Below are 27,004 nucleotides of genomic sequence, written 5' to 3'. Positions count from 1 at the left end.
GAGGGATGGTCGTGAGATACCACCACCTTTCTTTTTCTACTCCTAGCCTCTCATTGCCTTCAACTCATCTCCCCACCCCTCCCCTTGATTTTGTCTAATGTTACGGAGGAACGGGCAAGTAAAATGAGCCAAGCTGGTCGGCTGGGTGGGGGCTTTGAGGAGTTCTGGTGCAAATACCTTGACCAGGGTGGGCCATCACACTGATCAGCACTAGCAGGCTGCTGCCAACAGGGGAATCAGGCCCGGTGTTACTGTAGTTTAATTTTTTTTTTTTCCCCAAGAGAAGCCAGAAATCCAAATTTCTCTGTGCAATATCCAAATTTTTAAAGTAGCTAACTCACACTAAAAATTGTGCAGGCCAACAACACAGGTCACACAAACACACCAGTTTGCGAACTCTGATGTATACTGTGTAGAGCTTTTGCTCCCATCTTCTCATGTGACCTTCAGACTTGGGGACAGATACTATTCTTAGCTTCATTTTACAGTCATGGAATCTCGGGCCCAGAGTGGCTTAGTACCTTATCCAAAGTTTGAGCACCAAAGCTGGAACCTGAATGAAGGTTTTTTAAAGTGCTCTTCCCCCCCCCATTACAAATGCATCCTTTTAGAAATAACCTTTTTTTTTTTAATGCTAAGGATAACACTTATTACAAAACAATAAATTACAGGAAAGTAAAAACAAAGAGAATGACCACTAGTCCCAACATGCAAACATAAGCACTACTAACTGATGTAGTTCCTTCCAGGAAAAAAAAAAATTCTCTAATCACTCAACAAATGTGAAGCACCTGTCAGGTCAGGGCCTGTGCTAGGTACTGGGGTATTACAGTGAACAAGACGCAGTTCCTGCCCTCCTAGGGCGGACAGTCTACTTCTTCTTTGTTCCATTCTACCGGCAACCTAGTGTTGCTATCCAAAGGAACTTCTACAAGAAGCCAAAGAATAAATAAACCGATAGTGCATTTCTGGTGGGGCCCAGGGCTTCAGTCGGCCCCGTTCCACTTGGGCGCTCCCCCCAGAAAGGCAACGATATGGGAAGCCTGGATTCCTAGTGGAGTCGAGAGGCAGAAAGGCACAGACAGCACTGCCCAACTCTCAGTTCAGCTGGCCGAGGACCTGCGTCTTGGCCCTCTGTCCTCAAGGAAAGGGGTCGGCAGGGGGCAAGTGGTACGAAGCGTCCAGGAAGATGACGAGGGTCCCAACGCTCGTGAAGATGATGAAGGTCCACAGGAAAAGGCGATCCACTACCATGGCCACAAACTGCCAGTCTTCTTTCAGCTGGGGGTAGGCAGAGTACACGGTCCCTGAGCTCCAGAGCCCCAGGGAAGGCCTGCCCCATACCCTCGCCCTTCTCCCACGGCTCAGAAACAGGGGCGGGCCGCGGGACCGAGGAAAACGAAACTGCGAACGACCGATGGAGCGAGGAACCAGTCGGAAAGCAGGGGGCGGGACCAAGGGAGGCGAGCTTCCAATCAGAAACAAGAGCGGGTGCTGGGGCGGGGCCGGGGTCTGCGGGCGGAACCGAGGCCACCCAGGCCCCGCCCTGCTCCACCCTCATTGGACTTACCGCGTCGCGGTCTTCCTGCTCCTGCAGCTGCCGAGCGATGTAGTTGATGGAGGAAACGGCCTCCCGTAGTTCGGGAGGCAGGCCCACAGCCCGGGTTGGACCATCGGTAAGTCGCCGCAGGTCCGGGGCAGACAGTTCAGGCTGGAACCTGGAAGAGGCGCGACAGTTTGGCCACGCTCAAGGCTCCGTCCCGACCCCTTCCTCCAACACTCTTGTCAGTTTTCAAAACGTGAGAAGGCCTTTTAGGCTCTCCCCGCCAGCGGCGACCTCTCCAGCCTTCCGCAATTCCTCCCATCTCTATACGCCTTAGTCTCCGCCTTTCCGCAAAGTAGGCGGTGGAAGGTGGGGGGGAGGTACTACAATTCCCATGATACCCAAGGGCATCTTCTGGGACCTTAAGCCGCCTGCCTCCGCACAGTCTTCTGGGAACTGTAGTTCCCTCTCTCCCTTCCTTGTAGGCGACGGGGAGTAGGTACTACCTGTTGGGTTTGGGGAAGAGAAAATCGTTCGGTGGCTTCCGGATGAAATATTCATCTGTTCCCCGACCCCAGCCACTTCCTGGAGAATCCCTGAGGGCTACAGGAGGCGGCTCCGGCATCAGGTCTCGCTCCGGTTTGGGCCTCTTCAGACCCAGGTATAGAGGGAGTTTGTGGATGAAGATCTGCTGAGTAGAAAGGCGTGTTGGCGGGGGCTCTCACGCTTTCAGACCGCAAGGGAAGCGGCCCGCCGTTCGCATCCACCTGCCCATCCCGCGCATGCGTGCGCGCGTCCCCCCAGCCCACAGCCTCCAGCGCTCCTAAGTGGGTTGCGAGGCGTCCTGGCTGGAAAGGAAAGTTCCGAGGGCTTCCACCCTGACAGGACCTGACCCTGGGAATGTTTCCCTGAGACCCAGTATGAGCAGTACTGACGAAGAAAGTGAGGAATCTATGACATGACAGTGTCGGGAGGGTAAAGTTAACTGCGCAACGTTTCAACATCCAACAGGCCCCGGCACTAGAACATTCCACCAGGAGTTGCAGTTCTCCCTTAGGTCCGAGAAAGGGAAGGTTGAAGTTGGTAGGCGGGTTGCAGGAGGGATACCTGCACAAAAAAAACGAACACCAGGACTGAAAGTTAACACAGGTCGGAGGAGGACATCTTACCTGGCGGACCCAAACGGGCATTTGGTGGGTGTGGGGTGAGCGATGGTGCAGGTTGAGGACTACGACGCTAAGGATGACTGAGAAAGTGACGAGGACCATGGTAAACATGAGGTACTTGATAATGATGGGGACAGACAGGGAGGTCTCAGGAACTTTGTCTGCCAGCAGCAGCAGGAACACGGTAAGGGTCAGCAGCGCAAAGATGGACAGCCCCATCTTCTCTCCTTGCGGGCCAGAGGGGAAGGCAGAAGGATTAGGCTTTGCCAGAAGGCAATTTCCATGGCATTTTCAGTGACCTCCAGCCCACACAAGGACAGGCTTTTGGAAGGGCCAACTGCATGCAGATGACTCTTAAAATTATACCTCCAGCCCAGACTTACTCTCCTAAACCCCAGATTTATAGCCGTCTGCTGATTTAACCTCTCTGCTTCCATGTCCAATAGACGTCTCAAACTTAACATGTCCCAAAACTAATCCCCTGACCACGAAACCCCCTCACAGGCTCCCACATTTCATGAATGGCAAATCCATCTTTCCTGGGGCTCCGGCCAAAGTCCTATCAGTCATTCTCAACTCTCCTCTCTCGCTCTCATCCTATATCCAATCCATAGCAAACCCTACTGGCTGTACCTTCAAAATATATTCGTACAAAGCACCATTACCTCAGGTCTGAGTTATTATAAAGGCCTCCTCTTTGCTTCATCCTATTTCCCCCTGCTGACTGTTCTCAACAGAGCAGCCAGATTGATCCTGTTAAAATGTAAATCAGATTGTATCACTTCTCTTTTCAAAACCTTCCAGTGGCTTCTCATCTTCTTTAGCACAAAAGCCAGTCCTCAGTGTGGTTGACAAGGGCTTCTTCCCATTATCTCTCTGACTTTATCTCCTACTGTTTTTCTCTTGCTTCCTTCATTCAGTTATCCTGGCTATTTCGTGGATATGCGAGGCTCACTCCCAGTTCAGGATCTTTGCATTCACTGTTAACTCCACTTGGTACATTCTTCCCCCAGGTATCTGCCAGGGTCATTCTCTCACCCCCTTCAACTCTTCCTTCAAATACTGATCAAATATTTCCTTTTTATTGAGGCATTCACTGACCATTCTCTATCTTTTCAAGATTTTATTTTTAAGTAATCTCTACACCCACTGTGGGGCTTGAACTCACAACCCCAAGATCAAGAGTCACGTGCTGTACCGACTAAGCCAGCCAGGGGCCCCTGACTGTTCTATTTTATTTTTATTTATTCTTTTGGCAGGGGGAGGGCAGAGGGAGAGGGAGAGAATCTTAAGCAGGCTCCATGCCCAGCGCTGAGATCATGACCTAAGCAGAAATCAAGAGCCGGACACTGAACCAACTGGGCCACCCAGGCGCCCCCTGGCTGTTCGATTTTAAATTGTAACCCCTACCCCCATTCTCATCCTCCTTAACCACTTTTCCTACTTTATTTTCCTCCTTAGGACTTGTCCTCTTCTAATATACTATCTAATAAACTGCATGCAGTTTATTGACTGTCTCCCCACTAGAATGTAAACTCCACAAGGGCAAGGATTTTTGTCTCTTTTATTCACTGATGTATTCCCAGTGCCTACCTAACACATTATAGATGCTAAACAAATATCATTGCATGAATGAATAGACCAACCCTTGTAGCTTTTTTAAAGGAACTAAATAGCAATTTGAAGGATCTGAAAAAGGAAACAAAGTATATAAGGATATGCCAGGTGGCTGAATATTCCTGTGGCATAAAATAGGCACCTCAAACTTCAAGGAAGGTATTGAAATAAAAAACTTTTATGGTCTGCTCTACTTAAGTCCTATATAATATTGGGTTCCAAGATTTGCTCTGCTCCGGGAGGAAGTAGAAGTTACATTTGGAAGTGTGTTCTAGAGCTGGATCACTTTCCTTCCCTAGACAGAGAACTTGATGCCAGAGAGAAGGAAAGCATACTTTAAATACCAGAGTTAAGGATTTCAGTCTCAGAATCAGACTGGCACCAACCAGAGTTGGAATCGCGACACTACGTCTCTCTAACTATAATGTGGGGCAAATGACTTAAACTCTCTCAGCCTCTTTGTCCTTCTCTGTAAAGTGGGAAGACAATTCAGTATTCACCTCACAGAGTTGTTCTAAAGATTAGTATTGAGTTAATGTAGGAGCGCCTGGGTGGTGCAGTAGATTAAGGGTCCGACTGTTGATTTCGGCTGGGGTCGTAGTCTCTGGGTCATGAGATCGAGCCCCGTGTCTGGCTCTGCGCTCAGCGCAGAGTCGGCCTGAGATTCACTCTGCCCCTCCCCCTTCTAAAATAAATAAATAAATCTTAAAAAAAAAAAAAAAGAATTGAGTTAATGTATGTAACATGTTGGGGCGCCTGGGTGGCTCAGTCGCTAAGCGTCTGCCTTTGGCTCAGGTCATGATCCCAGGGTCCTGGGGTCGAGCCCCGCATCGGGCTCCCTGCTCGGCGGGAAGCCTGCTTCTCCCTCTCCCACTCCCCCTGCTTGTGTTCCCTCTCTCGCTGTCACTCTCTCTCTGTCAAATAAATAAATAAAATCTTAAAAAAAAAATGTATGTAACATGTTAACTGTACTACTTATAGCAAGTGCTCAAAAACAGTAAAAATAATAACACTTACATAGAACTTACTTGGTACCAGGCATAGTTCTATTAACTCAATTCATCCTCAAAATAATCCTGTTAGGTAGGGACACATAGGAAGGAATCTGCCCAAGGTTACTCTGTAACTACATTATGCTGCCCCCTAGAGAAATGTTGCTATTATTTCCAAGGGAATCTCCAAGGGACTAGTAGGTGTGGGGGGGGGGGGGGGGGGGGGGGAGTATACCAGGAATGGGGAAAGGGAAAGGGAGAGTTGTCTAACCACAGGAGTTTGTTGGTTCCAAGGATGAGATCTTAGGATTCTGAAGGAAAGAGTTCAGGAGTTCCTGGATGGAGAGAAGTGGGCAGCAGAGGGGAGGCAGAGCCTGAGGTTAGAGGGAAAACCTGGATCCAGATGAGAAGACTCTGGTTGAAGGGAAAACCTGGGCAAGATCGCTGAAGCACAATCCATGATGGCTTGGGTTGGCAGAAAAACCTTGCCTGGATTCAGGGTGGACAGGAAGAAGCTGAGCAACTGGTAAGAAGGAGGGTTGCCAGCTCTTCCCTCCCTTACCTGCATCTGGCGGCAGGTAGAAGACGAAGATGGCCAGGAGAGTGATGAGGATGCATGGGGCAATGACATTGACCAGGTAGAAGAGAGGCTTCCGGCGAATGATGAGGTAGAAGGTGACTTCTTGCCGCTGTCCTTCCCCCCCTCCCCTAGGATCCGCTGGAGGCTGGATTAGCCGAGAAGGCTTGTGGATAATTTCCCATTGGCCATTCTCTGGGAGGAAGGAGAGGGGAGGAGAGAAGAAAGGGACACAGATGTGGGACCTGTCCTTATTGCTGCCAGATATGGCTTGCTCTGCCACATCCTAGACCCAAGGGTGGCTGATGTGATAAGGCGCTAGGTGCGGACACTGGGCTGGGCAGCCCATCTCTGATGAACGAGTCTCCACTTCCATATCTGCGAAATGTAGAGAGTCCCACTTACCTTCCCGACCCCACAGGTTGTATTGGGCATTGCTGAAGGAGGAGGGTGTTTATCAGCCTGTTAGAAACTGGAAATCATAAAGCCCATGGACGTGGGAGCCATGCCCACTCACCAATGAAGGTCCCTTCATGAATGTGCACTTCCTGCCGCTCCCGCTTATCAGGACCCAAGCCGGTCCGCAGGCTGACCTCGGAGCTGTCGTAGCTGTAGGAACTGAACACCATCGTGCAGTTCTGCCAGTCGAAGGGGAAGTAGGTGACCTGGATGGAGCGGGGGTGGGGGGTGTCACCAGAGCTGCCAGAGAACTGTTCGGGGCTGGGGGCGTTGGGAGGTCATTAGGCGGGTCACGGGGAAGTAGGGTCACAGACGAATTGGAAGGTTATTAGGGGAGGCCATGGGCAACGGGAGTGAGGTCACTGAGAAACACTGCAAGTCAGCGACAGTGGGCAGAGAGGATGAAACAACGCAAAATCAGGAGGACGGGAGCGATATGGGAGGGTTATGGGGGATAATGGAGGAGGGACGGGAGTCGCTGCGGAGGCCGTGTCTCGGAAGAAGCAGGGTTCCCAGGGGAAGCCCGGGCACCTGGATGCTGCAGCTGCTACGGTAGAGGCCGGGAGGCTGCCAGCGCACGGAACCATTGGAGGACACCACGACGTTCAAGTCCAGGGCAACGTCAAAATTCCCGTCGTTGCTGCGGGGGAGGAACCTCCTCGGTCGGGATCAGGCCCCGCCCGCCGGAGGCCCCGCCCACCTCCCCGCCTGGGGGAAGATCTTACTTGTTTAGGAGCACCACGTCCGGAAGCCACACGGATCCAGCCGTGATGCGGAGTGAATCGATGCCGTCGTGCTCCGCGGGGTCCCAGCTCAGCCTGTAGTCAGTCCACTCCTGTGGAAGCAGAGGCTGAGGGGCTGTCCGGGACTGGAGCCTGGGAGGGGACGTGGGATGTCCGGAGGAAGCCGGAGAGGGAGTGCAAGGAAGGGGAGCCGACAGGCCTGGGCTATGGTCCTGGAAGTCGGGGTTCTGATTCCGGCTGCACCTTTACTCGCTGGGACCCCATCAGCCAATTTCCTCTTCCCTCGCCCTGGGCCCCCAGTTTTTAGTCTGTAAAAATGAGGAGGTTGCACTAGCTAGCCACTAAAACTGTTTTTCAAACTGCAGTTAGCGACCCTTTAGTGGGTCGGGAATCAAGTTAGCGGCCCCCAAAACATTGTTAAAAAAATTAGAATAAGAAATGTGTGGAATGCAACTCCCATAGTAAAGATAGGTATTGTCTCCTGAAGCTTCCGTTCCGTTATGTTTTCTGAGGTCGTGATGCAAGATACACTCTTACTGAGCGGGACATTGGAGGAAATTGGAAAGGCAGCGGGACGCCCTCTCCCACCCCGTGGGGTCTCCATACCAGGTCTAAGTACACCTTTGTGCTCATCTCCTCATCCTTCTCGTTCTAGAAGGGAAAAGTTTAAAGGGTAGAGGTGATGTGAATAGAGAGAAATGAAGGGGCTCGGCGGGTCAAGCTCTCTCTGGAAACCCCTCTTTTTCTGAGTCCCTCTCTCTTGGCTCCAAGCCCCGCCTCCTAGATGCTGCATTGACTTAAGCCCCGCCTCTATCCCGGAAACTTCCGGCTGTCTACACCGCCTGCCAATCCAGCTACCAATCCGGCTCTCCGCCCTGCTCCGTCCCGGGCCCCACCCACAGCCCGTAACTCACCCAACCCTGAATCTCCGCCCGCTGTTGTTTCCCGACCTAGTCCGGCGCCAAGGTCCGCCCCAGCCTGCGACCACGCCTCAAGGCCCGCCCCCCAGCCTTCCCGTAGCCCCGGCCTCACTTCAGGGTTCCTCGCCCTACCCGGCTCTACCCCCGGCCGGTCCAGCAGCCACGCCCACAGCTTGTCCACTGGTCCGATTTCGACCCGATCTCTGCTAACGGCCTGTCCATCTCCCGGCCTGGCCTCGCCCCAGGCCCCGCCCCCAGACGGCCCCCGCTCCGGCCCCGCCCAAAGTCACGCCCCCAGCCGGACAGCGCGCCCGGCCTCCACCCCGGCGTGCGCCCTCACCAGGCTGATGAGCTGCGCCAGGCTGAGGCCAATGCTGACCCCGACACGGTCCCCCACCTCCCGCGCCGGCCGCACCGAGCTGTCATAGCCCGAGAAAAGCTTCTCGCGGAGCCGGCCCTCCGCCTCCGTGCCGCGGGCGCCTGGAGAGGAGAGCACGAAGTGAAGCCACCGCGCCCGGCCACGACCCCTGGCCCCGTCACTGCCCCCCTGAGGCCCAGACGTACCAGGGGCGAGCGGCGCCCCCAGCGCCCCCAGCAGCAGCAGCAGCCGCCCTGGGGTCATAGCCCGGCCGCGTTGCTCAGTGAGTTCGCTCGGTTCGCCAGCGCAGGGGAAATGACGAGGCGCCCAGGAATGTGCACCTGTTGTTGGGGGCAGCCGCCAGCCCACCCGCCCCGCCCCTGGGACTTGGTCCCGCCCCAAGCAACTGCCAATGCCCGCCACCCACAGATGACAGACAACACTTCAGTTGTATAAATCGTCTTTAATTGAGAAAGCATGGAGTGGAGACCCCGTCCCCTGGGAGCAGAGCCAGGGGATGGGTGGAGCCTGAGCGGGGTCTGTGTGGGCGAGGGGAGTATGCACCCCTCTTGCAACAAGCCAGAAATAGAAAGAGCCTGAGGAAGAATGACCCGCCTCTGAGCCCGAGCCCCTCCCTTTAGGGTCTCCTCCGTCTTCCCTGCCCAGGTCTGAGGCTACGCGGCGCCTCCCTCCTAGTTCACGGGTGGGTTCCTGATCTTTCTCAGGGCTGCCCCTAGCTCTACACGCTTTTCAGAAAAATCTAGTCAGGCCCTTTTCGGGTACCTAAAACTTAGCTGAAGTTATAAGCTGTAAGGTAAAAGCAAGTTCTATTAAGTTAGAAGCTCTGGGGTTATATGAGGTCTAGAGCCCAAGAGGCCCTCACCGTCCTTGGCCTGACTTATAGGGGAGACTTATTGCTGAATTGGGATCTCTGCACTGGGGATCAAGGCTGTGTCCTGTTTGTTCTTTTTATACTAGATCCATTACCTTAGAGACCTCAGCTTTAAAGGGGACCTGGAAGGAATTCCTGCTGAGGTAGCTAAGTGTTCATGTCCCCCCAACCCAGACACAGCCAAAACATGCCATGGGTTTGGCCCCTTGGCCATCCCAGGTTCCCTGCTATGAGCCAAGGATTCCTTCCCAGACTCCTCTGCCCTTCCTCAGACTCTGTTTCCCTGGCAGGACCCCAGCTGAGTTACAGGAGCTAGGAACTGCATGTAAAAATAAGGTTAGCATTCTATAGGGAGAATCGGATTTTTAGAAAATCTAGGAAAAACAAGAAGCGTTTCTTGATTCATCAACAAAGTTCTTAGTGAATCATAGCTGGGTTCTTTCCAGAGCTCACCTTTAATAGGTATTACTAGAGAAGGTAGGAGGGTGGGTCTAGAACTCTCTATGTGAGCACTGATATGGCTATATAGGCCCGGGTTTCATCCTGGAGGGAAGGGCTGAGAGTCGTGGTCTATGTCCTAGAGCTGAGATTCAGAAGGAAGTATGGCTCCACGTGTGTCTAGAACACCATGCTCTAGAATTGGGTGTCTTTGGGATAAGAAAGTTAAAACTGTGGTGATCTGAGACTGGTCCTAGTTCAGGCCAAGGCCAGCAGCTGGATAGAGCTCAAATCTAGCGTCTCTCTACTTGGAAACCAGGGGTCCATCTGGGTCAAGGACAGAAGCCTGATGGATCCAGAACAGAGCCTGGCAGCATGCCAGCATTCCAGCACAGAGCCTTAGTGCAAAAAGGGCCCTGGCTAGGGTGCCTGGTGTTCCAGAACCTGTCCAGAACAAGGCAGAAGGCGTAGTAGGGCAAAAAGGAAACTAATCCTGACCTCCAGTAGACCTATAAATCTATGGCTCAGTGGCAATGAAGAGGGCATAGGGCTCCCGGAACTGGCTGAGCCCAGGGTGCAGATTATTTATGTCCTGGTTCTGTCAGTTTGGGAACCCCCAGCACCTTCTTGGGAAAAGGCTTTGGGGGGCTGTGAGTGTGGAAGGAAAGAAGTGAGCAGCCAGGACCGTTTTCAGAATCCTCCTCTCTGAACTCCTCCCAGGAGCTGGAAGTCAGTGGGGGGGTTCACAGTCAGCCCCTTGCCTCCCTCAGGATAGAGCACCTGCTGGGACCTGGCTGCTCAGGGCATGGGGGTGGCGGCAGGGGTGAGGGCAGGGCGGGGAGCAGGGCTGGGGCAGAGGCTGTGGCAGTGGCTGGCTCCATGCAAGGGCAGGGAGCCTCCAGTCCACGGATTACATTTTAGGGGGCGGGGGGACTGGAAGGGGAGGTCTCAGGGACACTGTGGAGAGAAGGCTCCCGGTACATGGCCACTGTGAAGGAGAGAGAGGAGCAGGAAGGAGAATTAGGCACAGAGAGACCTAGGAGGAATCAGAGCTCGGAAAGGGTGCCCTTCCCTGAAACTCATCCTCTGGGAACCCACAGGAGGAGGGCTCCCCAAACCCCCAAAGGCCAAAGCCTTCCTGGCTTGACCCGTCATAACAGGTGTCCTCTTGAAAACTTGTAGCCCCCAAGTTGCCTGTCACTCAACGTCTATGTCAAGGCCAGCACCCTCCCGTGTGGCCCACCTTTTCTGCAGTCCATACTCACCCTCCAGGAGCTTGGGCACAAAGTGGGCGGCTGCCTTGGTCTTCTTGACTCGATTTCCCTTCATGACTCGGCCCTCCTTGTCCAGGCCCAGGTACCAGGCCCGGCCGGAGCGGCGCTGACGATAGAGAGCAGAGGCGTACAGGACATAGTAATTCTCGAAGACGCATTCCTTAAAGCGACACTCCGCTGTGAAATGTGGCTGAGGAGACAAAGACCCAGAAAGGCACACAGAGACAGACAGACAAGAAGACGTCTCACTGGACAGAAGAAGGAAGAACAAGCCAGGATGGAATCCATACATTTGGGGCTGGGAGGGCCCACTTCTCACTCCATGCAGAAACTAGGAGAAAGGGGGGATGAGGGAGAGTCTGGCCGGCCCCCGATCGTTAGAAACTAGATTTCGGGGGTGCAGGGGGCTGGAATGAGAAGAAACTAGATTGGGGGGGCAAGCCCCAGGCCACGCAGCCTTGTCTCACCGAGCTATAGAGCAGCCCCTCCACATTCATGGCCATGTAGTGACCCAGCTTGGCACTCTGGATGGTGACCACACGGAGCCCCACAGGGATCAGGTTGAAGTGGGCTGGGGGTGGAGAGAGGGGGGCATCAGTGCCCGGGGCCTCAGGCCCCCAGCCCGGCACCCCCTCCCACGGCCCCAGCCCAGTTCCACCGCTTCCCTTGGGGGTCCAAGAGCCAGACTGAACACAGCAGCACCGGAAGTGGGACTAGGATGTCACCTCCTGTCCCCGCGCTCTTCCTTCCCACCCAGCCGCTGGCTTCCCCTCTCACTGAAAGAGCTGGTGTCCTCGGGGGTGCCCTGGATGCTCCCGTCAGGATTCGCCTGGAGGTAGAAACCCTGGCGGCAGAACAGTTTGGTGACGATGCCTTTGAGCTGAGGCTCTGGAGAGAGAGAAAGAGAGAGAGAGACATTCATCTTTGAAGATGACATCTCTGTTCCCAGAACCATTCCTACACTTGGCGGGACGGGAGGAAAGAAAGAGGGGAGAATGGGCAGGGAGGACGCGGGTCCCAGGGCCCCAGCTCCCTGACCCTCTAAGCAGGCTCTCTCCCACCTCTCCCTGACTCCGGAGGAAGCCGGGGTGCGGGTCCCTTCTGCTTCCTCTAACCCCCAGCTTTCCGTTTAATTTATTGAAATTTATTTAAATGGCTTAATTCCTACTCTACAGCTCCACCAGAAGTGGGGGAGGGGAGAGGAGGGACGAGCCATCAGAAGGCAGAGGACAGAGGGAGGCAGGCGGCACTGCAGAAGGGCCCGTGTGTTTGTGACTGTGGGGGGCGGCGAGGTGACCACAGGGTCGGGGCGCCCCCTCACGAGTGGGGGTGGGACTGGGCCCGACGCTGACTCAGCACCTGCTGCTGCGGCTGCCGCGCGCTTGGCGCGGGCCTTGCCTTGGCCGGGTGCCGGCCTGTCTGACACTGACACATCTGTCTGTCTGTCTGTCTGTCTGTCAGCCCGCGGGCTCGCGGGGCCCCAGCGCTCCCTGAGGCCCAGCCTCTCCCCTTCAGCCAGGTAACCCGCCTGAGGTAGGGGACATTGGGTACCAAACCCAGGAAATGGGGGAAGGGGAGCCCGGGAGCTGGCGAGGCAGGCGGAGTCACGTGGGGGCCGGGTCCCACTCAAAGGGTGGGCTGCGGACCGTACCACTACGGAGGGCCGGCGGCGGGGGGAGGAGGGCACGAGGGGGCTACCCCCAGGGGAGCTGGGAGCAGGCGGGAGCGGGGCCAGAGGGACTCCTGCCAGTCCTGCCTGGACGGGGACCACGCGCCAACCCTCACCACTCTCCTTCCCCGTCGCTTGCTCTCGGCCGACTTCCCCGTACCCCCTTGTAGGTGGTACGACCCCCCCCCTCCCGTCTGCGAGCGAGGCTCTCGCCCGGTACTGGGTCTGAGTTCCTCGCCGCAGAGGGTCCCCCGAGCATGTGGGAGCCGCTTTCGGAGTCGCGTAGGGGGTAATGGGGGGTGGCCGGCTCCCCTCTCGAAGCGCAGGTCACCGAGGAGGGCGCACAGAGGGGCGGGCTGGCGAGGTAGCTGCAAGGACACCCGGGGAAGAGCTGGGGAGATTGGCGCCGAGCCTGCCAGCGGGAACGGAGCCAAGGCGTGGAGGAGCGGGAGAACCGGGGCGGGGGCGGGGCTGCCAGAGCTGCAGAAACCCTCGGGGTGACCCAGGCGTCCGGAACCCCCAGGCCCCTCCGCCTGGCATTGAAAGAATCGCGAGAGCCGGCACGTAGGCGGCGGACGGTGGGGGTGGGGACTCCTGCGTTGGGGAGGGGGGCGGGGGGCGAGCCGGAGCCGCGAGGCTTCGGAGCGCCAGACCTAGCCCCCCAAGCCTTCCCCTTGCCCTCGACAGCAAGGAGACTCGGGGTTGTGGGCAAAAAAGACGGGAAACTGAGGCATCGTCTAGCAGAGACTGTGTGGTCCTGGCCCACCCCCTTTCACTTTCGGGGAACCCCCCTCAGTCGGGCCCCATCCTTCGGAGTCCCTGGCCTCAACCTCCCAGGCGGAGAGACCCCAGGCCCGGGGACCCCGCTCCAGCCACTCACCAGGGCCGAGGTCCAGCCGCGCGGGCCTCCCCCCCGCACAGTCGCACCTTGGACAGCAGGATGAGGAGCTGCTTCTGGCAGAGGGACTTGGTGCCGCGGGGACACACGCGCCGCTGCGCCGACACGGGCCGGCTGCCCCCGGGCTCGCGGACCTCCCGCTTCTGCCGGATCAGGCCACTGGCCAGAGCCGCCATGGCGCCCCGGGAGGAGACACCCCCAAACCGGCAAGCGCCCGGAGCGCTGGGCTCAAGAGAAGCCCGCTCACCAGGGCATGCTCTTTGACGCTGGGGTCCCAACTCCCCGCCTCACCCACGGGACCTGAGGATAAGCCCCAGACCCCCCACCCCCCCCAGCCTCCAGCTCTCACCCTTGGGTCCCGTGCTAGCTCCACTGGACCCAGCAGCCTATGTATCTGTTGACCCCACCCTCGACTTTTGCCCCCTACTGAAAACTACCCACTTCCCTGTTCTCCACCGTACCTGTCCCCACTCTCCTTAGGCCAAAGTTGAGACCCTTCAAATTTGCAAGCTGTGGTTCCAATACCCCCAGGCACCTTTCCACCCTATTTTGGGGACCCGCACTCCTGCCAAATCCACTCTTGTAACCTAAAGGGTGCGGGTCCTCAGCTTTGAATATATTAGCTCAACCCCATCCCTACTGGGGCACTGCCAATGTCAGGGAGGAACCCAACCTTGGTGTCTTTGCCACCCTCTAAGTGGAAAGGATCCCCCACTTTTTTCAGTGAAGTCCCCCCAAACTGGGAAAACCCAGGCTGTCCCCGTTCAGCGATTAGGGGTTCCCAGACCCTGTCTCTGGACAATACCTTTTTTTCACCAAGTCACCCCCATTTCTAGTGGTACATGGTTCTACCTGCCGAGCCCCTTTCCTCACCTTGTCACCCTCCACTCCTTTTGAAGTCACCTCCAAATCCGCCCTTCCTAGTGGATACACCAGGTGGTTGTCTGGAGGGTCTCTGTCACCTCGAGATAAGGAGCATCCGGTTTGGTTTTTTTTTTTTTTCCTGGTTGCCCCTTAATTTCCTCGGGGACAGCTGGTGCTGCTTAGATCCCACGCCCTCCAATCCAACCAGCCCCCCGAGAGGAGCGCACCCACGTTATCACCAGTTCCCAAATGTGAACAGGCCCCCTACAAGTCAGAGTGCATCGGAGCTTTCTGCGACAGGGCTTCTCGTCTTCCCTGGGACAGCCTATAGCACCCCTCTTCCTTCCCCGACGCCCCTCAACCTGTCCTGTCTTGTTGATCCGGCGACGGGTGGCGCTGGCTCCGGTTCCAGGCTCCTCCCTCCCTGTCCCTCGCCAGCGGAGCTTCCCCCCACGCCGGGCTAGGCGCCCCGGCCCCCCAGCAAGGAGGAAGGGTGTCTCCGCAGAGCGCCCTGGTCGGGCGAAGTCAGAGCACCGGGCCGGGCGGCTGGACCAAGCAGAGCGGCGGCGGCGGCGGCGGCGGCGGCAGCGGCGGCGCAGCAGTGGGGAGCCGAGGCGGCGGCGACAGCAGCTCCCCCTCCTCTGAGAGCCGGCCCGGGGGCGGGGCAGGGGGCGGAGACGCCGGGAAAGAGGGGGGCGCAGCAGGGCGGGCGGAACCCCGGGGTTCCTCGGAGGCAGGGAGTGGGGACGGTCTTAGAGGCGGACGGAGCCGAGGCAAGGCCGCACGTCTTGGGGTTCAGAGGAGGAGACACCAGGAGGTGACTGCACAAGACGGAACCCTGGATGGGAGGAGAGGTTGGGCTTAAGATGGATGGAATGGCGGACGCTGGGAGAATGGAGAAAGGGACCCTACTGCCCGGCTTGGGAGGGCAGAACTTGGGAGGGGACTAACTGCATAGAGGAGGGGTGGTGGTGAGATCCAGCCCGGGTCGCAACCCGGCCTTCTTGAATCTCTCCGATTTTGTGTGAGCCAAATTGGTCAGTCCCTGGTCTCCATACCTTCCTTCTGCGTTTTGTCGGCAAATATGCACCCCCACCCGTTCCCTATTGACTCCTAAAAGACCATAAAAATTGGGGAAGATGGTGGCCGGAGGATGCACCGGGCCGGGAGGGGTGCTGGCCAGACTTGGGGAGTAGAGAGGCCAGAAATGGGACGACCTGTGCCAGGGACCGGGCAGGAGGATGCGGGGAGGAACCCGCGAAGGGGCCTTTTAGGCTGTGCTCTTCGGCCCCGGGGCGCTCGGTGTGTCTCCTAGGCGAGGGGCTAGCAGCTCCCGCCACATCCCGCAGGCCAACAGAAGCGTTTTTCCACACGGGTAGGAACAGCGTCTTTAATGGGCCCCGCCTCCCACCCCCGCTAAGCCGCCCCCCTTGCGCGCAGCCTTGGCCTCCTCCACCGCGGCGCGCAGGGCGCGGGCTGGGTCCCCGCGGAGCCGGGCCAACGCCCCGAGCAGCGCCGCGGTGCCATCCCCCGCGCGGAGCTTCTGGCCGCTCAGGAAATAGTGGGGCAGTGTCCCGGCCTCGAGCACGCGGCCCAGCTCATCCAGCAGCCCGAGGCAGCAGGCGCCCGCGTTCTCGGGCCGCGCGAGATAGAGCGCGGGCAGCCGCTCGCACGCCCAGTAGAGCAGCGTCCGCAGGAGGTAGGGCGCCGCGGCCCGGGTCCCCGCCACCAGCGGGCGCAGCAGCGCCTGGGCCGCCGCGTGCGCTTGCAGCAGCGGAGCGGGAATGCGCGTCTTGAGCGCCAGCTCCTGGCGGGCGAAGCACAGCTGCCAGCCGGAGGCGCCCGGCTGCTCGGTGTGGCCGCCGGGCACCAGGTAGAAGGATGACGACTCGGAGGCCAGCGGGCCGGCCCACGAGTGGCTCCGAGCACCCTCGGGCCAGCCGGCCACGGACACCACGGGAATCAGATCGAAGAGCAGGACGCGGCGCGGGGGCCCCGGCGTGGCCAGGAGGACGGTGGTGAACCCCGCGTGGCGGGCTGCGTGGACCAAGCGCGGGGCACCCGGGACCGGGAACAGGGACTCGGCGACCGCGGCCAGTGAAGCAAAGAACCACGCAGCCACCTGGGCGGGGCAAAGTGTGGGCCATGCCTCCCAATCCTCCCACGGCTGTGGGACTGGGCTAAGGACGGCTGCTTTGGTGACGTCACCATTCAGGTTTTTCGGTGGGGTGGAAAAGCCAAGATCGATTATGTCTTGCCCAGGCGGCTCAGGCCCCGGAACGTTACTCGATGATTTTTCCAAAGACACGTTTGGCTCAGGTTCAGTGACATGACCGTGCGGCTGGTCCGTGGAGCTTTGCCGGCCCTTGGGACTTCCTTCGCTTTCGGGTCGGTGGCTGGAATCACGTCCTCCTGGGACTGGAGGTCCTAGGCAATCCTGCCAAGCCTCCCGGATCGAGGTTCCGCGTATCTGCTCTGGGAGGCACAGCCACGCGGAACAGGACTCCACGTCCAGTTGCACCTCCCGCCCAGTGCCGTCTAGCGAAAACACGGGCACTAGGAGTGTAAAGCCGGCGTCGTAATGAGGTCCCCGGATGTAAGGACCTAGGGGTGCAGGTCCCAGATCCAGGGAGCCCTCGCGAATCCCACCACGAAGCAGCAAGAGCTCTGCTTGGGGAGGAAAGCGGGGGTCCCGACGGTGAACAAGACCTACGGGAAGAGACGGGTTCGGGAGGGCATGACCCAAAGCCCGGGCGGGGTGGGGAGGGGCTGAAGGCTGCGAGTACCCGAAGGCAGGGAGAGTTACTTACCAAGCAAAGAGAAGACAAAGTCCTTGGCCCGGAGGAGGTCTGGTCCCGGCTTGGGCGCGTCACTCCAGCTCTGCTGCACACCCAGCTCCTGGATCAGCTGGGTTAGTTCCTGCAGCTGCGCCCCGGAGCAGAAGTCGATGTCCGTGAGCGGCCGGGCTGGGGCTGGGGGCGGCGGGCCCCACCAGGGCGCACTCCCCCAGACCGCGGAAGCCATGTGGCTCAACCGTTTGGGGTTAGGGAGGACGCTTAGACGGACCGTTCCTTTGCTGCCAAAAAGTCGCCCGCGCTCTTCTCTCCTCCCGAGGCCGCGAGAGTGCCCCAGGCAGTTCGTCAACGGGTCTGCAGCTGAAGGGCTCTAAATTTAGTCTTGAAAACGAACAAATAAATACCTCCAACGCCGTTGCCCTTTTCTCAAATGATGGTCCCCGCCCCCATGGAACGGCTCACCTGACTCAGCAGGTAAAAAGTAGCTGTTGGGCCCCTCCTGCGAGATGTAATAGCGAGTCGCCGCCGCCGCCCCTGGTCTACCTCCCCTTACCTCTCTTTCGGAAGAGGCTTGTGGTCGGCGGCTTCCCTCTCAGGGATAGCTGCAAGGGTTGGGAAGCGAGCGGACAGAACGATTCAACAGGTAACTTCCTCCTGTAGCCCGAGGCCACGCCCCCAAGCTGCGGCCACGCCCCTTTCTGGGGGCTGTGCGGGTGGTTCCCGACCGGCCCCGCCTCCTGCCGGAGATCGGTCACTCTTCGCTCGGCTGAGATCTCGCGCTTCCTGGGGGTTGCAGTTTGTCTTCCGAGCTACCGGGGCGTTGAGGGCACGCCCCCGCATCCTTTCCTGTTCCGCTGAAGTAGTGCCTGATGGAAGTTGTAGTTTCTATGGAGAGCAACTGTTCTGTGACTTTCAAGCCCAGGTCGGCCCCACGCAAACATTCCGTGGAGTTGGAACGGGATGGATCTGAAGAGCAAATAACAATGGGGGACATACCCTAGGGGCCTGGGGTGGGGGGGAAGAGGGGCCTCCACATCTCTTGTGTGAGTAGAGGAGCTCTGGTCACTTAGATCTAGGAGGGTTCGTCCATGCAATCGTAACTTCATTTTAGAGATGAGACTGCAGCCTGCGAAAGGTGCACATAGTAGGGCTGGGCCGGAGAGGTGTTGGAAAGGGGCTCCCAGCTGGGTGCGGGGGCATCCCTTTGGAGTCCGTGTCGGGCAAGAACACACAGGTGGTGACCCAGGAATAAACACTGGACTGAGGGAAGGGCCATAGGTATTGGCGATGCCCACCTCGAACACATGAGTGCTAGCAGGGAACGCACTTTGGGATCTGCCAGCTCATATATGTACACAGAAGAGTTATCAGGACTGAAAATCAAGTCCAGGGGAAAATCCCAACTGGGCTGGGGCAGGGCAGCGGAACACTATCTGGAGAAGGAAATTGTGTTCAGTGACTATGGCTACCAGAGACACAGCTTTAGTCCAGGATGAGACTGGGAGCCAGAATGAGAAGACAGAACCACGGGAAACCAGGGACAGGCCCCGCACGTGGATCAGACCAACCCACTGCTAGACCAGGACTTCCCCCATCCCCCCACCACCGGAAGAACTATGTCCAAAGTGAGATAGGCCTATGTCCATGGCAAAGGACTGTGAAGGAGGGGACTCTCAGAATCCAGAGCTCGATTTGGGGAGCCCCGATCTCAGGGGTTCCTAGTCACTGACAAAGAAAGCTCTTCTCCCTCCGCAACCTCAAGCCCCAAAACACAGCCCAGAACTGGGGAGGCAGGTTTCCATATACCTGGTTGTGACCCAAGAGACCAGAGGGGGAAAACTGAAGGCTGGGCCCTTTCTCACAGTCTGGGGGCAATCAGGTGTATAGGGCTTCCCTACCTCTTCCCTCCTCCCCGGAGGGTGGCCTCTCAGTCACACTGAAAACAATTAAGTTCTCTGGGTTCTGTGGGAGCTTTGAAGATGCTGGGTTTGAGTGGCAAGGGAAAGGGGAGTTTCTCTAAACTCTAAAGCATTGCTGTCCAATAGGATTTTCTGTGACGGTGGAAATGTTCTAAATCTGTGCCGTCCAATATAGTAGACACGTGGCTATTGAGCACTTGAAATGTAGATAATGAGACTGAGGAACAGAATTTTAAATTTTAAGTTTTTTTCTTTTTCTTTTTTTTTTTAAAGTAGGCTCCATCCATGCCCAACGTGGGGCTTGAACTCCCGACCCTGAGATCAAGAGTCACGTGTTCTACCGACGGAGCCAGCCAGGTGTTCTTAAATTTTATTAATTTTAATTAATTTGCATTTTAACAGCCACATTTGGCTTGTGGCTACTGTATTGGACAATGCAGCTCTAGCCCTTGGGGATCGGGGGTTTTGCCATGCAGGGATGCAGGAGAAACAGGGGCAGGGATATAGTACCAGTCCTCAACAGGCCCTATGGGTGGCCAGCATCAGGGACAGGGCTGGGGTAGATGTTCCCAAATAACCACAGAACACTTCTCTTGCCTCTTTATTCCTGATGCACCTTTGTCCCCTCTTTTTCCAAGGTCCTCATCACACACTGATATCCCCACTCCTTGTTGGTCTCCGGGGGGTTGCTGGATGCCTCTTGGCGACCGCGCCTGGGAGACAGAGCTTCACACTTGTCCCTGCCTACCCCAAACTGTCTCTGGCGGGCATCAAAGACCACATGCCCTACCCGGGTGCCCGACCCAGGGCAGTAGGGCTTCCAGTTGATTTTGGGAGGCATAGACATCTGGCGATAGCTCTGGTAGGCTGAAGGCGCTGTATCCACAGGACGGTACACCCAGTCTTGGCTGCCTGCTCGCCGGGAGGATGGCTGCAGCTCAATTAGCAAAGGGACCTCTGAGAAGGTTTGCAGGTCATTGTAGATCATCACCTGGGGCTTGGAGGAGCTGGAGTTCTGACTCAGTGGGTCAGAAGTCCATGGTAGTTGCTGTTGCGCATCTTCCTTCCGAGGAGCCTCCTCAGATACACAAGACTTCGTCAGGCACCGTGATGACTTTGGGGTGTGAGGTAGGCCCAAGACTTGGACTGAGTCGGTGCTTACAGCAAGGCCTGGGTTCTTGTGGTGGTTGGGATTTGAGATAAGGGATGAATCCTTGTGGAGCCTGGATTCCCCAATAAGACTTTGAGTCTTGGGGAGGCCATGGTCTTGGGTAAGGGCTGGGCCCTTATTGGGGCCAGGATCTTGATTAATTCCTGGGTACTTGTGGAAGTTAGGGTCTTGGATATATTCCAGGCTCCTGTAAATTCCAACGTCTTGTGTACGGCCACATCTTTTGACTTTGGTGGCTTGTGTAAGGCTTGGATTCTTATGGAGATCAGAATCTTGAGTAAGGCCTAGGTCCCTGTTGACTCCAGAATCTTCGGTGAGGCCTGGATTCTTGTAGTCTCCGGAGTCTTGGGTAAGGCCTGAGCCCTTATGGACACCAGAGGTTTGGATCAAGCCTGGGCTCTTGTTGACTCCACAGTCTTGGTATAGGCTCTTCTGTGGGCAAGAATCTTGGGGAAGGCCTAGACTCCTAGAGACTCCCAGCTCATGAGCGTTACCTGTACTCTTGTAAATTCCAGAATCTTGAGAAGGGCCTGGGCTATTATGGAGGCCAGTAGTTTGGGAGAGATCTTGACTTTTACAGTGTATAGTCTCTTGGTTTTGTTCTAGATTCCTATAGACTCCAGAGTTTTGCATAAAGCCTGAGCTCCCCTGAATGTCAGAAGTCTGGGGAAATGGTATGTTCTTGTGGAGGCCACAAGGTTGGGCGAGACACGGGCTTCTAAAGATACCTGCATTTTGAGTAGGACCTAGCCTCTTTTGGGGGCCAGAATCTTGGGTAATGACCAGATTCTTGTGAAGTCCAGAATCTTGGGAAGGGCTTGGACTCTTGCAGAGATAAGGGTCTTGAAGAAGGCCTGGGGGCTTGTTTAGGCTTGGATCTTGAACAAGGCCTGGGTTCTTGTAGAGGCCTGGATTTTGTTTAAGGCCTGGGTTCCTGGGAACTCTCAAGTCCTTTGAAGGGCTTGAAGTCCTTTGGAGGCCAGAATCTTGGTTGAGGCCTAGACTCTCCTGAAGTTCAGGGGGTTGGGGTTGGATTGGGGGTTGGAAAGTCTTAGAGAACTGTGGAGGGATGGGGAACTGGGAAGAGGGGATGGGCTGAGAAGACTTGGAGGTTGGGGGGAAGGTGGGGGGTTGCATTGAGGTGGAGGGCTTCTGGTGGTCGGAGGGTTGATGAGGGACAAAGGATCTGGGAGACGTAAGAGGCAGAGAAAGAGTGCATGGGGGGGGGATGGTGCTCAGTGAGCTCTGGGCACCGGTTGGAGAATGAAAGCAAGGTTGAGAAGGTGAGGCATCCTTGGAGTAGACCAGGAGTTTGGGGTAGACTGGAGTCTGAGAGTCTGTGTTTCTCCTCTCAGAACTGCAGGGATGGAAGCTGAAATAAGGGAAGGTCTTGGGCTGTAAGAACTTGTCTTTGGCATCATTTGAGATCTTCCATTCTACATTCCCCAGCTCCAGGTAGCCCAGCACGGAGCCTGTGGGGGGCGGTTTGGCACAGTCCCCACTGTGTTGCTTCGATGTTGGCTCAGCTGTCCCAGAGCTGCCCAGACCCTGCCCCTCTTGGGGCCTGGGGAGGGTGCCCACGTCCCTTCTGGAATACCCAAATTTTAGCGGGGGACACACGTGGCACACGTTCTGTTTCACCCTGCGGGCATCGTAGACTACGTGGCCTGTGGAGAGGCCTTGGCCGAAGGCAGTCAGGGTGGAGGGAATAGGAGTTAGGATGGGGGTATGGGTGGTGACAGAGACAGGAGTGGGGACAGGAGTGGTAGTCAGGGTCATGACCAGAGCTGGGTCGGGGGTTGGCCTAGAGATTGGGACAGGAGCTGGGGGAGGGGCTGGGGCAGGAATAGTAGCAGGGGTAGAAGTTAGGGGAGGCTCTGGGGCAGCGGTGGGAGCAGGGACCAGGGGGTGAGGGACATGGGTATAGGTTAGATGAGCATGGGCTGGAGTGCAGGCTGGGGCATGGGCTATTACGTGCTCAGGGGTGTGACCCAGGGGACGGGCTGAGGTGTGCTCGGGGCCATGGACCAGGACAGGGGTGTGCTCAGCGGCATGGGCTGGGGAGCAGGTCTGGGCTTGGGGGGTGATGTGCTCAGGGGTGAGGGCTGCAGAGCAGGTACGGGCCTGGAGGGCTTTATACTCTGGGGCTTGGGCTAGGGAATGGATCTGGGCCTGAGGCAGGTTATGCTCAAGGGTGTGAGCTGGGGAGCAGGTCTGGGTCTGGGGGATGGTATGCTCAGGGGCGTGGGCTAGGGAGGAGCTGTGGGCCTGACAGGTGGTGGGCTCAGGGGCGTGGGCTTGGGGGGAGGTCTGGGTCTGGGCCTGGGCCTGGGCCTTGGGGGTGCTGTGCTCATGGGTGTGGGCTGGGGACGAGGTCTGCATCTGGGTCTGGGCCCGGGCCAGGGGGGTGCTGTGCTCAGGGGTGTGGGCTGGGGAGTGGGTCTGGGTCTGGGCCGGGGCATGGGCTGGGTCATAGTCTGGGGTGTTGGTCTTGCTCTCGTGGGGCAAGAGGAGGGGAACCATGTCCACCTTGCTCATCCTGGGGAACTGGGAAGGTGCCTGGTGCCTAGAGTTGAAGCGGGCCCGGGCCTTTAAGGCTGTGACCTGAGGGGCCTCCCCAGCCCCCATCACCCCCTCCTTCCACGGTCCCCTGGGAGCGTCCATGGGAGTCCCGGCGTGCCCACACTGAGGCGGCATCCAGCAGCACCCAGAAGCCTTCTCGTCATTCGTGTCTGGTATCCAGGAGTTGGGGTGGTTAGGGTACCCGACCAGGAAGCCCGGGCGCCGGTGGAAGCGGGAGGAGACTCTCGAGCACAGGTTCTTGGTGTCCATGGAGCAGTGCGTGCACATGGGGTGTCCGCCTGTGTAGCTGGGTTGCTTGTCTGCAGGGAAACGTGGGATGGGACAGGGTCGGGGCTCCTGAGGGCCCGAGAAAGGGGACAGGTCCACATCCCCTTGAGGCCATGCTGGGGCCCACTCACCTTTGGGGTAAAAATGATGGAAAAGAATCCGCAAGGAGCTCTTCAGATGCCTCCAGAGCTGAGGGAAGCAGGGGAAGGGGGAGCCCGGACGTGTGGTGAGCCCTGCAGCCCAGCCCTTGCTTGGCCACATCCCAGCAGCCCTCCCGCCTCAGCCCCTTTCAAACCCCAGGGCTCCCCCAACCCTGTTGCCCAGCCCCTGCCCTGACCAGAGTCACCACATTGATCCCGACGTTGAGCAAGATGAAGCTGCCCAGAATCAGAAGGATTGAGTCTCCTAGGTCCTGGCACTTCCTGGGGTTGGTGCCAGAGCATACTTGGGCTCCGTGGTAGGCTCGCTCACCCATGGCCGGGGGTCCCAGGACCACCTGGGCCCCCCCTGGCCCCCACATACTCACTAGGAGCCAGACTCCTCTGGTGGGGGAGGGGAGAGGGACTGGGTCACAATGGGGCGGGTGTTGGGGTCACAATGAGGGAGGGGAGGAAACGGAGGGCCTAGGACGGTCTGCCCTAGTAACCAGGTTCTCGTAACCTGAGTCCCCAAAGTCAAACGGGGCTAGAAGCCAGCATGCCTGCCCTGTGGCCCCCATTCCTCCTTCGTTCCCTCACTGCCCCTGCCTCACTCCCTCAAACACTCACACAGTCCATCCCCTCGGCCACTCCTAAGGCTGGGAGGACCTTGGCCTCAGGGCCTTGGCCTTCTCCTTGCCCTCCCTGGGGCCGTGGCCCTGGATCTAGGCAGAGGTAGGACTGGAATCTGACCTCACCACGTCGTGTGGGGCTGAGCCTCGGAGCCCACTTTCAGATCGGGGAGGGCAGAGGCCCAGAGCACGTGCGCAGAGACAGATGGTTTGGAGTCTGCCGCTGCAAGACCTCCTCAGGGCACGGGGCGGGAAGCAGGGTCCTGCGGGGGGGGGGGGGGGGGGCCTGTGGCCACAGCCACTCGGAGCCTGGTGCTGAGAAGCCGGGACCCAGGCTGACAGAAGTGGCCCTTCCAAGGCCCAAAACACACCACAGTGTTTCCTGGACTCAGTTGCTCTTTATTCCTGTCTCCGTGCCCGACCCGCCACCCACAGTCGCCGCGGGTCAGTGCAGCTTCCCGGTCCGGCTCCTGTGCACGGAGGGCCGCGAGGCGGAGGTGGCCGGCGGGGGCAGTGAGTTGGCCCGCGCTCGGCTCTCCTGCACCTGCCGCTTCAGCTCCAGGCTGTCATAGACCTGGTAGCTGGTAGTGCCCCCCGGGTTCCTGCTGAGCGGCAGGAAGGTGGGCTGGGGTTGAGGGACCTCGGGAGCCTGGACTTCGGGCAGGGGCTGGTTGGAATGGGGGAGCAGGGCCGAGCTGGGGGCCGGGGCCCGCTGGTAGGAGGTCTCGCCCAGCATAGTGAGGGAGGTGGAGGCCGTCAGAGGGTGCCGGGTGGGCAGGGCCTCAGCCCATTCGGCGGCCCGGCGCCGGATCTCGTGGGGTTCCCGGGGGCTGTAGCTCAGGTGGCCCGTGGATGGGTGCGGGCTGCGGGTGGGCTGGCTGTATGCGTGGCCGTGGCCGGGGAGGCTCCGCGGGTGCACCTGGGGGGAGCCCCGGGGCACCAGCGCGGGCGGAGGCTCAGAGCCCTCCAGGCCCCGCCGCCGCGGATCCCAGGAGTCATAGAGCAGCTGGCCGCTCGACGGGTAAGGGTCGTACCCCGCGGGGACCCAGGAGGGATTCGGGGGCAGCCGGCGGAGAGCGGGCAGAGACGAGGCCCACTGCTCCGCCTCCATAGTGCCCCAGATCCGGGACTGGGAGCAGTGGGGCCCGTAGGACTGCAGCCTCAGCTCCGACTTGGCCTCCACACGCTTGGGCATGCGGCGCAGCTCGGGTGACAGGTAGAGAGAGGGTGGCGGCAGGCTGGCCAGGATCCCACCCTGGCGGCCCCACAGCCCCAAGCTGGAGGGCAGGCCCATCTGCGGGTAAAGCCTGCCCCAGCCGCCCCGTGGGTACTTGGGGAGTGGGAAGGCCAGGTCCTCCTCCTGCTCCACGTCGGAGTCCAGGTCCTCCTCGTCAAAGGGGGACCCCCCCGGCAGCTGCGACATCTTGCGGCCGCGACGGGGGCTACGGAAGGCTGAGGGGTTGTGGGGGAAGTGCCTCTGGTTCTTCAGCCCCCACTGGTGGCTGCAGGGACGGTGGTGGCCGAGGCGCTGGCGGGGGCCGCGGGGGTGGGGGCGGGGGCGGGGGCGGGGGTTGCCCAGCCGGCGGCAGGAGGAAGAGGGGTAGCAAGTGGGCCGGGCCAGCTTCACTTCCACGGGCTCCAGGGTGCAGTGGATGTGGACGTCTCGGGCCTTGGCGGGGGGATCTTTGGTGGAACCTTCACAAGCCTGCAAGGTCTCACCTGGGAGCAACAAGCATCCGTGAGGCAGGGGCGACTGTCAGAAGAGCTCAGGGTTGGGAACAGGGTGGCCTGGGTTTCTCGGGTGTGCTGGTGGCGTTGGGCGGGGGGTGGGGGGGATGTCCCCGACCTCTCTTGCTGCCATACTTACTTTTCTGATTAATCCAACAGAGCATCTTGTCTAAGGCATTCTGGAGCCCCTGCCACATCTGGGGGTAGCGTGGGGTGGGAGTGAAGACCAGGAGGCTCTCTACCCTCCCCCCACACACCCCACCCTGGCTCCCAGCCAAGACCACACTCCTGCAGGTAGAGGCTCCCACCCTCAGCCCTCTTAGCCGCAGGGGCTGTCCCCCACCATCACTGACCACAGTTACCACGTTGATCCCAATGTTGACGAGAACTACGAGGCCCAGCAGCAGAAGCAGTATGTCTTCCGGATCCTGGAGGTGTTCCTGGTGTTGATTGCAGCACCCCACGTTGTCGTACCAAAGCTGGTTTTCCATGGTGGGGGGGCCCTAGGGCCACCTGGGCCACCGCCCCCCCCCACCAGCCCCGACCACACTATACTCATGCCGGGACCTGGGGACACCTACCAGCAGGGGAGGGGGTTGGGTCATAATGAGGCACATTGTGGGGAGTCACAATGCAGAGGTGGCCACGCTTTTGTCCACTCGGCTTGCCCTTAAATGGCCATCTCCGCCCTTGGCTGCCACTTAATGCGGCCCTGTCCCCGGATATCCCAGAGCTCATTCTTTCCCTGTCTCCACAGGGGCCTGCTTAAGTCACCACCTGATTCCTGATTTGAAGACATGGTCGCTATAGTTGTAAGACGGTCTTCACAGGGACTGAGTCGTCCATAAAGGATTTCCTCTGTGTCATTGTTCTCTTGAGACATCAAGGCGCCTTGTGCAGTTGGTCCCCTCCACCCATGCCTACTTGGGGCCAGCAGCTAGGGTGACAGCAAGAGTCCCCTCCGGGGTCGCCGCACTGTGCCATTCTCTCCCCGTCCTTCCCGCTTCCCTGCCATAATTCCTCTAGCACCTACCCTGCCCACCCCTTCCTGGCCAAGGATTGCAGCCCTATGCCGTGCGGTCACCGAGCCCACCGGCCCCCTTGCTTCGGAGCAAGACTGACTTCCTGCTCGCCCCGGGTTGCCTGCCTCTGCCGGGGACCACCCCGACCGTGCTCTCTCCCCTTCCTAACCAACTGCCCTCCCACGGACCTAGCCCTCCAAGCTGGAAACCTGTTAGCTCCCCCCTTAAGAAAACCCCATGAAACGCACAAAGCACAAAATAGATGTAATTGTGGATAGGACAAAAGGAGCCTTCGTTCTGAAGCAGGTTCATCACTGGGGTCCGTGGAAGTTGTGCCCTG

At 58.4% G+C, this 27,004-nt stretch overlaps 5 protein-coding genes across 6 annotated transcripts; all 5 read right to left on the bottom strand.

Moving 5' to 3' along the window:
• Positions 1–605: 605 nt before the first annotated feature.
• On the bottom strand, positions 606–8,639 carry CHRNB1 (cholinergic receptor nicotinic beta 1 subunit). Its single transcript, XM_032431673.1, has 11 exons — positions 8,582–8,639; positions 8,358–8,497; positions 7,704–7,748; positions 7,080–7,189; positions 6,886–6,994; positions 6,413–6,560; positions 5,881–6,090; positions 2,713–2,936; positions 2,050–2,231; positions 1,571–1,718; positions 606–1,281 (listed from the first exon to the last, which is right to left on the bottom strand). Exons 1-11 carry the CDS (start codon positions 8,637–8,639, stop codon positions 1,141–1,143), a joined length of 1,515 nt encoding a protein of 504 aa, XP_032287564.1. The 3' UTR covers positions 606–1,140.
• A 193-nt stretch (positions 8,640–8,832) lies between these two features.
• FGF11 (fibroblast growth factor 11) lies at positions 8,833–15,031 on the bottom strand. Its single transcript, XM_032432088.1, is given in 6 exon segments — positions 8,833–10,693; positions 10,971–11,169; positions 11,447–11,550; positions 11,757–11,867; positions 13,529–13,562; positions 13,564–15,031. Coding segments are annotated over 6 exon segments (678 nt in total). The 5' UTR covers positions 13,723–15,031; the 3' UTR covers positions 8,833–10,622.
• Positions 15,032–15,800: 769 nt separating this feature from the next.
• Positions 15,801–18,008, bottom strand: TMEM102 (transmembrane protein 102). 2 transcript variants are annotated; one of them, XM_032432087.1, is made up of 3 exons: positions 17,759–18,008; positions 17,221–17,565; positions 15,801–17,119 (listed from the first exon to the last, which is right to left on the bottom strand). In XM_032432087.1, exons 2-3 carry the CDS (start codon positions 17,432–17,434, stop codon positions 15,801–15,803), a joined length of 1,533 nt encoding a protein of 510 aa, XP_032287978.1. In that variant the 5' UTR covers positions 17,435–17,565; positions 17,759–18,008. The 2 variants fall into 2 exon arrangements, with proteins under 2 accessions (XP_032287978.1, XP_032287977.1); XM_032432086.1 differs by having other exon boundaries at positions 17,221–17,843.
• A 1,659-nt stretch (positions 18,009–19,667) lies between these two features.
• Positions 19,668–23,620, bottom strand: SPEM3 (SPEM family member 3). The gene is given in 4 exon segments (XM_032431672.1): positions 19,668–19,808; positions 19,810–23,177; positions 23,277–23,334; positions 23,483–23,620. Coding segments are annotated over 4 exon segments (3,603 nt in total). The 3' UTR covers positions 19,668–19,769.
• Positions 23,621–24,359: 739 nt separating this feature from the next.
• Positions 24,360–26,133, bottom strand: SPEM2 (SPEM family member 2). The gene is made up of 3 exons (XM_032431858.1): positions 25,996–26,133; positions 25,782–25,839; positions 24,360–25,633 (listed from the first exon to the last, which is right to left on the bottom strand). Exons 1-3 carry the CDS (start codon positions 26,131–26,133, stop codon positions 24,360–24,362), a joined length of 1,470 nt encoding a protein of 489 aa, XP_032287749.1.
• Positions 26,134–27,004: the final 871 nt, after the last annotated feature.

The sequence above is a fragment of the Phoca vitulina genome, unplaced genomic scaffold, assembly GCF_004348235.1.
Source record: "Phoca vitulina isolate PV1807 unplaced genomic scaffold, GSC_HSeal_1.0 scaffold47, whole genome shotgun sequence".
NCBI lineage: Eukaryota > Metazoa > Chordata > Mammalia > Carnivora > Phocidae > Phoca > Phoca vitulina.
Note: the sequence above shows the minus strand (reverse complement) of the source record. Positions and strands in the feature narration are given on the sequence as shown.

Bases quoted from the DNA above. Each gene is read 5' to 3' on its own strand.
- SPEM2 (XM_032431858.1), bottom strand. From the start codon at position 26,133: ATGGAAAACCAGCTTTGGTACGACAACGTGGGGTGCTGCAATCAACAC. The intron at 25,840-25,995 runs GTCAGTGATGGT...CGCTACCCCCAG, and splicing joins GGATCAACGTGGTAACTGTG to ATGTGGCAGGGGCTCCAGAA. The intron at 25,634-25,781 runs GTAAGTATGGCA...TGTTGCTCCCAG, and splicing joins CTGTTGGATTAATCAGAAAA to GTGAGACCTTGCAGGCTTGT.
- TMEM102 (XM_032432087.1), bottom strand. From the start codon at position 17,434: ATGGCTTCCGCGGTCTGGGGGAGTGCGCCCTGGTGGGGCCCGCCGCCC. The intron at 17,120-17,220 runs GTAAGTAACTCT...CTCTTCCCGTAG, and splicing joins CTTTGTCTTCTCTTTGCTTG to GTCTTGTTCACCGTCGGGAC.
- CHRNB1 (XM_032431673.1), bottom strand. From the start codon at position 8,639: ATGACCCCAGGGCGGCTGCTGCTGCTGCTGGGGGCGCTGGGGGCGCCG. The intron at 8,498-8,581 runs GTACGTCTGGGC...TCTCCTCTCCAG, and splicing joins GGGGGCGCCGCTCGCCCCTG to GCGCCCGCGGCACGGAGGCG. The intron at 6,091-6,412 runs GTGAGTGGGCAT...CCTTCCTCCCAG, and splicing joins TCATGAAGGGACCTTCATTG to AGAATGGCCAATGGGAAATT.